The sequence below is a fragment of the Genypterus blacodes genome, unplaced genomic scaffold (genome assembly GCF_046128005.1).
Source record: "Genypterus blacodes isolate CSIRO-AG114 ecotype Tasmania unplaced genomic scaffold, CSIRO-AGI_Gbla_v1 ptg000036l_1, whole genome shotgun sequence".
In the NCBI taxonomy this organism is placed as follows: domain Eukaryota; kingdom Metazoa; phylum Chordata; class Actinopteri; order Ophidiiformes; family Ophidiidae; genus Genypterus; species Genypterus blacodes.
Genome location: NW_027466849.1, coordinates 3,264,820 through 3,278,697, shown reverse-complemented (window position 1 = coordinate 3,278,697; position 13,878 = coordinate 3,264,820). Strand labels below are relative to the sequence as shown.

Below are 13,878 nucleotides of genomic sequence, written 5' to 3'. Positions count from 1 at the left end.
GGGCACATTTTGTTGATCAGCATCTAATGCACTTTATTAAAAATGCTTTGCAGTGCAAAAGTAGTACAAGAAGAAAAAAAAGATTAAGTGAGGCAAAGATGGAGATGGAGAGACGACTTTGTAAATGCTGGCAGGTCAACACAGCAATGAGATCCGAGACCATATTGTACAAAATATTGAGGTGATGTTCTTTTGCGCTGATAATTTTTTGTCTTTTTAAATGTTCATAATCTTGACTTTTGCTAGATAAAGCAAATCTAATTGAATAGCCTGCAGTAATCGTGCTATCATCTGATTTGATCTCATGGGTTACTTCTTTTCACTGCTCCTTCCACACACACACCCTGAGCAGATTCTCCCATCTTCTCACACACATCGATGGCGTCCCCTACATTCACCACAATCTTGTTGCTTTGTTTTGTTGTGTTTTCTGCCAAACAGATGAGGGAATTAGTCGTCATTTCCTCCTCTCTCATTCCGAACTCTAAAACAGATTCCACATTCCTTTGCAGTTCCCCTCTGGTTTGGTGCCAGAATAAGGAGCATGAAGCGAGGTGGCAGCTTATTAACGTTCCAATACTCACAACAATGTGTGTTAATGGGATACCAGTGCACTAATTAACACAGCATAAGCTTTTACAAATGAGCTGCAGTTGGTGTTCGGTACACACTGCACACTTTGTTCCTTGGTGTACTTCCTGATTCTCGATGTATTTCCAGGTAGATTTTGTGAGGTGTTACATTTGTGACTGTAACCAGTCCAGCTGCTACTTAGAGGAAGGAAACCCTAATGTCAGGGGAATTCACTGTGGCAGGTAATGTTAGATACAATCAAAGCACAGTGACCTTTAGTCTGTCAGCAAATTATGAGAGGGAGGCTTTCAGAGCATGAATGCTAATTAGCAAGCAGTTGGCTAACTTCACTGTTTGCCTTACTGTCTCCTGTGTGATAGTTATATTCTTTTCTTTACTTAAGCATCCATTACTAAGTATCTGGCAGGGTTTGGAGTTTCCCTGCCTTGACATCTCCTTTTCATATAGTTTTTGCCATAAATACATTACTGGCAGGTAAAGTGTTTTTCTGCTAATAAAGACAGATTGGCGGATTGGCAGAAACAGATAGCGCAGGACTCAGTGTCAGGGGAGGACACAGACGGGAGATAAGGTCCATTTATTGAAAATGTTTGCTCCGGTTTTACAGGTGGAAATGCAAAACTGCGCTACCAGATCACGTCGGGGAACATGGGAGGGGTGTTTGACGTGGAGCCAGAAGTGGGCGCCATCTTTATCGCTCAGCCTCTGGATTACGAGCAGAACAAGAGGTAGGGCCTCTGCAGAAGTACACGTAAAGCACAAAGCTACAGTATATCAATGATATTACAATAAGATCTACTGTATGTGACGTTGGATTTCAAGGGCTGAAATGTTGTCAGGTAAAGTTAATTTGTGTAGGCCAGTATCACATAGGGCGTCTCAAGGGGTTGAATCAAGAAATGGTTCATGACCGTCCCAAAGTTCTGTAGGATGATGAGGACTTCCTCTACTCAAACAGCCAGAGAGATACAAACAAATAAATAAATAAATAGAGATTAGTCGTTCATTTATGTTTCTTACAGAAGTTCATTAGGGGCCCATTGAAAAAAAGGGCTTACATTGGAAAAAGAGTTGTGAGATTAAACTTAGAATTTGGCTATGCTGGCGTCTCCTCAGGCGTCCTGCTCGTCTTAATTCCACACCCTCAGGATGAACCAGTTTATGGCGTCCTGTGATACCGCAGATCCCGGGGATTTAGCCAGCGCTAACCCTGCTACTGTCCAGGGGTTGTGACCTCACAGTGGATGAAGGCTGACACTTCAAGGTGATCAGCCTGGTGCTTTCTTCAGAACAAATCCTCTTTAAAATCCAGACACTTATCACAAGTATTTCCTTGCTACTGAGAGAAAGCCTGAAAAACAGCTTTACTGACTGTTACTGAATTTAAATTAAACTTTTTTGTTCAATGCAGTCGTAGTTGTGTAGTTTGGAACAACAATTTTAATCAGCTAAACAAAACAAACTCTTTCCCCCTACAGGTACAAGCTGCACGTCCTGGCCTCAGATGGGAAATGGGAGGATTACACGTCGGTCACCGTAAGCGTGGTCAACAAGAATGACGAAGCTCCAGTTTTCACTGTCAACGAGTACTACGGCAGCGTGACAGAGGAGCTGGACGGCTCACCGGTGTTCGTGTTACAGGTACAGGACACCTATATAGCTTCAATTATGGGTAAATGTATAGCTCTGATAAGTGTGTTTCACTCAGTAATGACATACAATTTAACACATTACCTCACTGTGTGGCTTTGTAGTCTGATCATACAAACGCCACAGCACCCGCAAGAACCAAATCTAAGTGCAAGTTTCAATGAAGTGCTGTTGTGTCGCCTGCTCTCAGCTTTTGCTGCCAGGGATGACAAATTTAGTCTCCAGGAATTGAAATGATTTGGTTTTCAGCTGCGGTAAAGTGTGGGGGAAGTCATACATGAGTTTATCTGCCAGACCTCTCTGACTCCTGCAAGTACGACTGTCTTAACTATGATTCAAATCTAAATCCATTCACTTTACACTCCCGAGCTGGTGGGAAGCGCAGCAGCTGTCTCTTTGAAATAACTCACACTGATCGAGTGCATCATTATTTCTGCACCAGTTGGAATTTATATTTAATTATTTTTGGACAAAATTGATTGCTGTGGAGCCATGATTGCACGTGTCCATGGCAACATCACTGTATTTGATTATTTATAGGGTATTCTTGTATATCACACCATCATTGTCCTTATCTGTATCATGAGATAACATAACACTGATCTCTGACATTAAACAAAAACCTGGTGCTTTCTTCCCACTTTGCATAATGTATGTAAGAGCACATGTCTTACTCTTGTAAATGAACACAGGGTAATTCTGCCTCTACATCACACCACAAATTTTCATTCTAAATTAAATCATCCTCTGACTGCCCCGGGCATAATTGCCGCTGATGTGAGGATGAGTGAGAAAGAGCAGACGGGAGGGGAGATGCAGATGAGGAGGTTTTGAGTGCTGGGCTTCTGCCATATTCTGCTGTTGGAGAGTTCATAAGTGCAGAACAGGTGTGGAACGCTTCCGGTCATGATACCACCTCCCCAAGTCTGGAGCATTTCGATGATTGAATAGTGAGGGAAAAACCCCTCACAGTCTCTCTCTCTCTCTCTCTCTCTCTCTCTCTCTCTCTCTCTCTCTCTCTCTCTCTCTCTCTCTCTCTCTCTCTCTCTTTCTTTGATGTAGGTGACTGCATCAGACCCAGATAAGGATGCTGACCAAGAGGCTCTGCGTTACTCTCTGCACGGCCAGGGTGCTGAGAGCGAATTCATCATTGATGAGGTCACCGGCAAGATCTACGCCCAGCGCACACTGGACCGAGAGGAGCGCGCTGTTTGGCGCTTTGTGGTCCTGGCCACAGATGAGGGCGGCGAGGGCCTGACAGGCTTCACCGACGTCATCATCAATGTGTGGGATATCAATGACAATGCTCCCGTCTTCACTTGTGCCCCCAGCTGCCATGGAGACGTGGCGGAGAACTCGGTCACAGGGACATCTGTGATGGAGATGACGGCCACTGACCTGGATGACTCGGCCGTGGGGCAGAACGCTGTGCTGTCCTATAGGATTGTGGGTGGTTTGGATGCCAGCAATAGCGAGCTGGGAGGGTTACCGGTCTTCTCTGAAATGTTCACCATTAACCCCAGCACAGGGACCATAACTGTAGCGATGAGCGGTTTGGACCGCGAGCAGGCCGAGTCCTACCTCCTGGTGGTGGAGGCCAGGGACGGGGGAGGGATGACAGGAACTGGAACTGCCACCATTCAAGTCAAGGATGTGAACGACCACGCTCCGAGATTCACCGATCACTCCTGCCTGGCAAAGATCTCAGAGAATGCAGAGCCCAATGCAGAGGTGGGTAAGCAGAGGCTTTGTTTGTTTTGTTATGCAAAACATTAAAGAAGAAGATGATAGCAAAGCGTTATGGTCAAATCAGTGCTGCAGTTCAGCATCCAGGGCACAATGTGGGACGTGGAGCATAAATTTGGTGCTCTTTTTGTGCAACAGTGTATGCAAATATGGTATTATGTGTTCCACTCCCGTCTGATGTGACAATTGAGGAGACAATGGTATCTGCTATCTGGTATCTGGTTATGCTATCCCTCATTATCCTGGTCAGGACTAGACTACCCTCAACAGTTTTGTAGGTATAACATCTTGCGAACACACATTACATAATCTAGAGCAGTGGTTGTCAAACTTTTTAAATCGGGTACCACCTCAGAAAATATTTGGCTGTCCAAGCACCACCACTATGGCCGATGTTAAAATACAGTAGCGTAGGCCGACCCTGTTCAGCTGCTATGCAAAATACTTACAGGAAGCACATTTATTCCTCATAAGAATATTATTTAATTTGACCTTTGTCAATCACAGCCACATTGTACAAATTGGTACTAGAACAACTCTCCTATATGGGGCAGGGGGTAGTCCCTCTTACACACACACACACACACACACACACACACACACACACACACACACACACACACACACACACACACACACAGCATGTGAGAACATAAATCAAAAACACAACCAACTGTACTTCAAACACACAGCATTTTGGCAACTGTTTATAACTCTTATAGGCCTGACAGAACAGAAAGTCCTCCTAAGCTGCACCATCATGCTCATATCTGACATAAACAAGCAAATTGGCCAAACTCGTCCAGATCGATAGAATAATAGCGACTATTTGTAATGCGTTCAATCAGTGTCGTCTTAACGTCATCTGCCATGGCTTCTATTCTCCGCGACACTGTGTCATTTGAAAGTGGCACCAAATTTAACTGTTTGGCGATCTTCTCGCCACACATAATGTGTACCATCTCTTTTGCTAATGGTAAACACAGCTGTTCACCGATTACGTGCGGCTTAGCTGCTTTTGCTATGCGGAGGCGTAGGTGCAGGTGAAGGTGCACCACGGAACTGAATTGCGCTCAGTTTGGGTACACAAAACTCCACTGGTTGGTCTTTCAGCATCGTGTGTTTTGTTGTAAGATGCCGTTTGAGATGCGATGGTTTCACGGACTCATTGCTGAGATCATCACCACATACACACACACACTGTGGCCTTGGCTCGTCCTCCGTCCCACTCCAGCTGAATCCCAGGTTGATATAACTCGGGTCATTTTTTCGTATTGTTTTCCGCTTTTTGCAGCCAGCTACCGGTGCTGTGGACACTTCACACTACTTATGTTGCTGCTAACGTTCACACTCCGTTCACACTCCGTTCACACTCCGTTCACCGTCGTTCAGGCTGTTCAAAATACCTGATCCACAGACTTCGTCCTTTTAGTTCCCCTCTGGAGCCACGACTTAAGTGGATTTGGACCGCTCACACTTTTCTCCCCCACAGTTAAGTTAAGCCTGTAGTAGTCAGCTTATAGTTGACGTTTACACGCAGCGCCACTATCGCTAAGGGGTAGTAGTGTGCAGTGTGCAAACATTTATTTTAAGTCGCATTTCAATTTTTTCGTGATTCAGTTTTTTTTCTTCTGCTGCGTACCTCCGCATACCACCAATGGGAGCCCGCGTACCACCAGTGGTACCACATATCACTGATCTAGAGGATGTGTACAATCTCCAGCAAATGCAGGATCAGTGTGACTGCCATCTTTTGTATATATTATATGTATTAAAGCCATGTGTAAATCTGGCCTGACCTCTGTAGCATTTTAGGGAAGAGGCAGCACACAACAGACAGAGAATGAACAGTCAAAGAAAGAAGCACTCGGTGGCTCTGTCAGAAACACAATGCTGCAGTGGGTTTTAGGCGCCCTGTTTCACTCAGGACACACACAGTGCACTTTTAGCATGATTTGGTTATGACTGAGTTGAAAAACAGCCTGTAGTGGTTTCACAGGCAGAAAAAAATAAATATATACAATCCAGCTTTCACAATGAAAAACTAGATGTGGAAAATTTGCTAAAATAATAGTAGATCAAGAAAATGAAACAATGCATAATCAAATGTACTGCATTATATGGTCATATACATCAGGGGTCAGCGACTTTTAAATTGCTGTGATTTCACACACACATTTAGCCTCTTTAGCCCTATTGTTTGACTCCTGTTATCGCCCGGTCTCCATGTACTCACCTGTCCTGACCTCTGACCTCAGGACAGAGGTCATCAGATGGGAGTTTCGGTAAACATGACATCATCAGCTCAACGTTATTTATGAATATAATTCAGACTTGTTCTCCCATGTGCACATGTAAATGAGTGTGTGGTAATGCTAATGTGGATAATTAGGGGGGAATTTTAGACAATTATATAAATACCATGATTAAACGACTATTGCTTCACTATTTTTGGCACAAGTGGCTATGTGATGCATGCCAATGTAATCTAGTTATCTAATGAATTTGATTATTAAATACAGTCTAAAGTTAAACCTTTTATAAATGTTGTTCAAAGTTTAAATGTGGAAAATCAGCAATGATATCCTTATTCAGATGTTCTATAATTCTTTCTACTGGTTGGTGGGACCGCAGTCAAAGTTGTTTGTGTTGTCCTTCATGATGTCCTTCATTTTTTCCCTTGGCAGTATATCCTACAGTTTAATGGGGGAGTTACCTGCAGAGTAAGAAATCATTTGTGACATTGGGCTGTAGAAATAAATATAACCTGACGTAAAACTTAATTTAGCACTATGTATGACTTCTATGTATCACTTATCAGATTTCAGGCTGATTTTGATGGCCAATTAAGCTACTGGACAGTATCCATGTGTCCAAAAATCCATCCAGAATACTGAGCTCATCCAGCCTAGAACAGCGTATGAACCCTGTGTCTGCCTGTGCTGCGTTTCTATTTTTCATTCTGAGAAAACATCAATATCATGTATTTGCCTGGCATTTTGCTCACTCTTAGGTTCTGGAGCTCTCCGCCGAGGACAAGGATACGGGAGAAAATGCTCAGTTGACCTTCAGTGTTGTAGCTGGAGACCAAGAGCAGAAGTTCTACATGGTCAGCCACAGGCAGGAGCAGCGTGGCACCCTGAGGCTGAAGAAACGTCTGGACTTTGAGCGACACAGCGAACAGAGGTTCAACCTTACACTGAAGGTGTGTGCTCGGGGGTTCCTTCAGACAGATCTGTGTACTTCTCAACATTTCATCATCAGCAGGTTCAATACATATCTTCTTTGTGTATTGCTGCGCTGCTCCTACAATGATCAAGAGTCTGACAACAGCAGTGGATTTCAGCATAGTGATGACTTCTGACATCACTTATCATGCATTTTAAAATCTTTTAATCTTGTAGTCCTAATCAAAAGTGAAGATAGGAGTTTTAAGGTAAAACATGCCCTAAAATGTAGCAAACTATGGCTTTCATATCCCATTACAAACTGTAAAGCTCCACAAGGCAGCTTTAGTGGCAGTGAAAGGCAACTGCTAAAAACTAACCAGATGTGCTGCAGGGTGATTAACAACAGCAGCAGTCCACAAGTGTGCACTAAGTCTGGATTGTTTCATATAATTTTACACCAGCCGAGGAGAAAACTGGTAAAATACACTACAAGCCAAAACTATGTGGACAAGTGAACATTGCACCCATATGTCTTTGTTCAACATATAATTCCAATATAGAGTCAGGCTCCGTTTTACTGCTGTAACGGCATCCCCTCTCCTGGGAAGAGTTTCCAGTAGATGGTTGGACGTGGATGCAGGGATTTGCTGCAGTGCATCAGTGAGACGCAGCTCTGATGTCAGGGGGTCAGTGTTCCAGTGCGTCCCTTGGCTGTTTGATGGGTTTGAGATCCAGGCTCTGTGAAGGCCAGTTTCAGTTCTTCAGCACCAAACTCTGCAAACTATTTCTTTATGGACCACACTTTGACATGCAGGAACGGGTAAAGGACGTTCTAAAGTGCAAAATTGGAGTACTATATTGTCTAAAATATGATTGTATGCTTTCTTTCTTCTGCACCAATGAGTACTAACTAATAGCGATCACACAAGTTCACTCTTGTGTTTTGATTTCTTGACAAAGATTCTCAGCAGTTAAAAAATATTTTAAATCAATTTGGAATTACTTTCAGCACCATAACCACACTGTAATTTTATGTATTTAGATTAAGTGTGCAAATGAAAGATGTCTTCATGTAAACACATTAATTGTGGTGTTGCAGGTTGAAGACCTGGACTTCTCCAGCCTTTTGCACTGTGTGGTGGAGGTAGAGGACTACAATGACCATGCACCTGTCTTCATTCCACATTTCCTGTCTCTTGCCCCACTGCCTGAGGATGTTGCAGTGGGAACCAGTGTAGCACATTTAGTGGCCAGTGACTCGGATTCGGGTCAGAACCGTGACATTACCTATAGCCTGTCAGATGACTCAGATCCTGAGGGGCTATTCACAATCGACCAATCAGGCGTACTCACTGTGGCCCATGCGCTGGATCGTGAGATGATATCCCAGCATCACTTGGTTGTCATAGCAACAGACCACGGCGTGCCACCCCTAACAGGCAGCGCCACGGTCCAGCTGCCACTGTTGGATGTCAACGACAATGGACCAGAATTTGAAGCTGCATACGCCCCGATAGTCTTTGAGAATGTGGCTGGACCACAGGTAGGCTGGACTGTCTTTGGTCTTAAGTATGATAATATTAATTGGTGAGACAATGACTGAATGAATGTAGTGATTGTGTTATGAACCAATGAATATGATTCGAACAAATCCAAAAACCTCTTGCTTGTTCAGGTAGTAAGGATGAACCAAACATCGACCCTTCTCAGGGCTGTGGACAAAGACTCTCCAGAGAACGGTGCCCCATTCCACTTCAGTGTCCCCCCTGAGTATCGCCATAGCAACGACTTCTACCTCCAGGACAATCTCAACGGCACTGTGACGCTGACGGCTCTGAGGATGTTCGACCGTGAGAGACAGAAGGAGTTCCTCATTCCCGTCGTCATGAGTGACAGTGGCCATCCAGCCAAAACAGTGACCAGCACCCTCACGGTTACCATTGGCGATCAGAACGACCACGCCCACACGGCGGGAGAGAAGAAGATTTTTATCAACAGCCATCGAGGTAAGAAGAACATCTTAGTGAGGTGTTTACTCATATGAAATGTTTCTAGATGTTTCTCTGAATCTTTGTCACATTCTTTTGTTATTTTACACAAAGGTAATTGATCAGCCAATTCCTAATCAACATGCATTAATTAAGAATACATGCACACACACCTTTTATTCTTTTTTTGCACCCTTCATTTACATGATCTCCATGCTTGACAGCAGTGAACTTTTAATGCCACTTTAATTTGAATGCATCATCACAATGTGTCTCTACACAGTGAGTTGATTTGATTCTCCATTCCTGTGGCCCATAAAGTCAGCAGCTTGCGCTCAAAGCAAAATGCATTTTTATCATGATTGAACTTGCACAAACCTAAGTTCTGCACAGATGCTCACAGGTGGCATACAAAAGGCTTAATGAATGCCAATTAGTTCATGTCAATGCAACACTTTCCCCTTGTACACAAGCATTCCTCCATTGTGTTCATATTTTCTTGTTTTCTGCTGCACCTCAGTGTCAGTGCACCACATCTGCATGTCTGGTGTATAACGCAGTGTTGTCACGGTTTAGAGGTTTCAGCCAGATGCAGCTGAATTTAGGGCACACGTTGGCCTATTTCTGACTTTGTTGTTTCATGACCTTGATTTCTGACAAATGCTACATATAATTAGTGTGCACACGTGTAAACAAAAAGCTCATACACGTGTACTACGCAGAGGCAAAAAGAGGCAACCCAAGCCTGAGTGAGTTCTTAGCGTACTGCAGTAAGTTTGTTGGCCTTGTTCATCATTGAGAAGTGAAACGTATACATTCTCTGTCATCAGGTCGTATGCCAACCACGGTGCTTGGAAAAGTCTACTCTCCTGACCCTGATGACTGGGACAACAAGACGTATGTCTTTGAAGGACACGTGCCAAGGTAAATACTGATGCTCTCAATAAAACCTTTCTGATTCCTCAGTATAAGGCATTTAAAACTACATCAGACTTTCTTCATATAAGAAATGAACAACCAGAAGTAAACAGCACTATGTCAACTTTTCAGATTAACCTAAATAATATTAGGCAACACTAAGGTCTGTTGTTGGAGAGGACATGACCTCTCATGAATTCTGAAACAATAATAAAGCCTTCAGTCACTTTGGGTGCACCGTCTCGGATATCTATATATCCGGGGGCGGCAGTAGCTCAGTCCATAGGGATTCAGCTTTGGAACCGGAGGGTCGACCGTTCGAGTCCCGTATGGACCAAGTAAGTGGACTGGTAGCTGGTGAGTTGCCAGTTTGCCTCCAGGGCACTGCCAAGGTGCACGTGAGCAAGGCACCCCAACTGCTCCATGGGCGCTGTATAATGGCTGCCCTGCACCCCCTCTGCAAGACAAATTTCATTTGCGTGTGAATTGCATGTAATGTGACAATAAAAGTATCTTAAATCTCTTATATGGTTTGGTCACGTATTTCGGAATCTGTTACATAATTTGGTATCCGTGGTGATTGATTTTGAAATAGGATTGCCTTACATAAAAATGGCCTCACACACTTTTTATCATGTATTAATTATAGTTGTGTCTGATTCAAGCATTGAAATGAATAAAACTCCCCGAGTGACACAGTTTCCAAGGGGGAGTGAGTGTCCAGATGTTTTCTGCAGTGTGATCAATTTTCAAAGACTCATGTAAGAGGTGTTTCAAAGTTTCAACCTTTGCTCAAAGAAGAGTATAGACAGACCACATGCTTATTGATAGAGCTGATATATTTTTGCTGATCTCTGAGGGTCATTCATGTCAGAACCTTTGATTACTAATTGGAAACCAATCAAATAAATACCCAGATCTGCTTTAAAATTTCTGTAAAATCAGTTTCCATTGGCTATTGACTACACATCACAGCACTTGTTTGGGGCTTTGTAAATGAAGTGTGTTTAATAGAGGCAGTGGGGCAGTTGACTATTGAGGTCCCACTCTATATCACCTTTGTGTTGAAGTATGACATGGAGCAACATTGGCAACCCGTTGATATTGTGTTTCTGTTGTTCCAGCAGGTGTAACGTAGTCCAGTATTCACTCTCCTTTTAGTGCTGATTTGGTGAGAAAATGTCTGGGTCTTTGGCTGCAGGATGCCCAGTTACTACCAGCAGCCAATCGTTAACTTTGTCATTTGATGCTGAGCAGCTATACACTCGGCCCATCACAGCGTTTTTAATGGGAGCAGCTGCATTTTGCTGCTGGCATTTGGGTTTAAGACTCTACCATAAAGTATAAAAGCTAAAGTGCTAAAAGCTCCATTGAACTGCAGAGTTGGGTGATAATTATTTGTGGGTTCATCACCACAGGTTACATTTTGCCATTACAGACTAATTTCTACTCAAAGTTGATGTCAAAGTATGGATTAATGTATGTTGAGGTGTTTATTCATACAACATTCACTACTGTGTTCATACTGTGGGACAAGAGTGTGCCCAGTATGTTCATCTTTAGAATATACTATATTTATATATAAAATTACTTAAGTGAGGTTTGATAAAAATATAATATCATCATCAATATCAAATTATTTTATTTTTATAAACTTCTACAGTGGATGTTCCTCTCTCTTTGTGCTTAAACATAATCAAATGTAAATGTACATTATAAGAAGAGAGTAGTGTTTTCCTGTCGCCGACAAATCACACGAATTTCATTTCTTCCATCTGTTTCAGGTAATGTATTGCAGTCATGTGACTTCTCTGGTCAGCAGCAGATTGCCAGGTCAATTAATCTGCTGTTCTCTTGTTGTTCTGAAGCCTTTCAAACATATATCCTCGTCCAATTACCCCCATTTACTTGTTCACAGACTGCTGCTGTTCTGTGTTGATGAACCAACTCCTTTCTTACATTTCTCTCCCTATTTGCTGTTTCAATTACCACACACAGTGACACCCAGCGATGCCCTTTTCGTTCTTATCCTCCAACAACTGAGCTCCACACTCAAAGTTCAGCCAGTGCGGGGGAGTACATTTCATAGAAGGTGTTAACATATTGCACCACCGCTCATTTTGAAATGCATAACACATTGTCAGCGCCATGCCACCTTTCCATGAAGCTTAACCTCATTCTGGGCATATTTTGTTTTCATCATATTTACATTTCAATGAATCACATCAATTAGCCTTTTCTCTCTTAATCCATGATTCTCACATTTAGTCTTTCGTCATTTCATAAAAGATGGAATATTTGCTTTATACCACCCACATTGAAAGGGTCTTTTGCACTGTTATGCAATATTATTGCTGGGAAATGGCAAAACTTTCAATTCTAAGCAGAGACGAAGAAATCTTTCTTCATCTGTCATCTTTTATCAGGTAAAGCAGGGTACACAGATCAGCTCTATGTCAGGCGCTGCTTCTGGAGGAAGTACTGGATTCCCTCTGACAGGATTCACTTGCGTTGTATAGCTGTGTCTGACCCTATTTGACCTTGAGTAATTGAATCTGACATTAAAAATCTTTCCAAAATGTCAACAAAATAGACAAGCTCGCTTATGAACCTTCCGGCACCTTCGGGTCATTGCAAATGCCAAAGCAGGACAAGATTCAGTTTCATTATGTGTTAGTCAGTGAAGGAGCTCAAAAACCAAACCAAACAAAAAATTATCACTTTTTTCAAACATACACCCCATTCCATTTCCTGATTTAACCATTTGTACTTTGTGCAAATATGACCTGTAGAGCCTCAGACATAAACTGAAATTAGACAACACTTACGCACCTTCACTAAGGTCCAACAGTCCTCATTTTGCCTTTTTAAATCCAGCAGACTTTCACTGTCATTACCTATGAAAACCTTCTTCTGATCTTGGCTAAATTGTACATGTTCTTAGCTCATCATATTTGTGTCTTAGTTCCTGGAAATTTGGCAGAAATATTGTGGAATGCTATCTTGCAACATTAAAGCGAGAAAAGGAAAATCGAATATTCCAATCCAGCAGCAAAGTTCTGGGTCTCCTGTGTCTGCATAATTGCCTTGATATCCATTCATACATTTTTGAGATATTCTGCTGAAAACCAGACAGCCAAAGCTGAAATATAACCCTCCTTTGGTGGAGGTAATAAAAGTAGCCTGTTTTTGTAAGTAATGGTCATAAGCGTCTCTAAATGCAGCCTTTACTCCAGTGCCTCTCATCAGCTGTAAAACTAATGGAATGTACGTAAATATTGATATCGAGATTTAAAATAGTCTCTTGATGACCTGGAACTATAAATAAAGTATCTGTTGTGAAATTAGTTAATGTGGGCCTTGTCTTGACAAGTGGTTTATTATTTGATTTGCCAAGGTTTTATCTTGGATTTCCTCTCTAATTAAACTCATTTGCAAGGGGAGCAAGGAGACGAAGGACCTTGTGAAATTGTTTTTGTGCCTGGTCGTTTCATTTCTTTACCTTTGCTTCCCTCTCGCACAAATGCATCTTGACTGCTCATCGAGGTGTAGGTGCTTTTATTGCCCCGAAGGTTGTCCAGGCAACCAAAGTACCAATCGCATGACTCAGGGCGTGAGGTACAGTGTCAAGAAAATGTTAGAGAACTCTAAGCAATTTCTTAAATTTCCACTTTAAAAATCATATCTTACCGTTGCATACATGACCAGTATATAATCACCCATAATCCAGGCCAGTAAAAGCATTTGAACACTGTGTTTTATAGTTGGTAGAGCCTTTTTCAGCACATCAAGAACATCCACCACGTGTTTCA

At 42.5% G+C, this 13,878-nt stretch overlaps 1 protein-coding gene across 1 annotated transcript in view; it reads left to right on the top strand.

Annotated features, from left to right (window-relative positions):
• The window catches only part of LOC142996137 (neural-cadherin), a 189,234-nt gene that overhangs the window by 104,461 nt on the left and 70,895 nt on the right, over positions 1–13,878 (top strand). Inside the window, exons 17-23 of the mRNA XM_076147040.1 lie at positions 1,202–1,322; positions 2,073–2,235; positions 3,307–3,975; positions 7,004–7,195; positions 8,260–8,703; positions 8,836–9,166; positions 9,979–10,072. Coding sequence (XP_076003155.1) covers positions 1,202–1,322; positions 2,073–2,235; positions 3,307–3,975; positions 7,004–7,195; positions 8,260–8,703; positions 8,836–9,166; positions 9,979–10,072 — 2,014 coding nt within the window. The remainder of the gene's footprint in view (positions 1–1,201; positions 1,323–2,072; positions 2,236–3,306; positions 3,976–7,003; positions 7,196–8,259; positions 8,704–8,835; positions 9,167–9,978; positions 10,073–13,878) is intronic.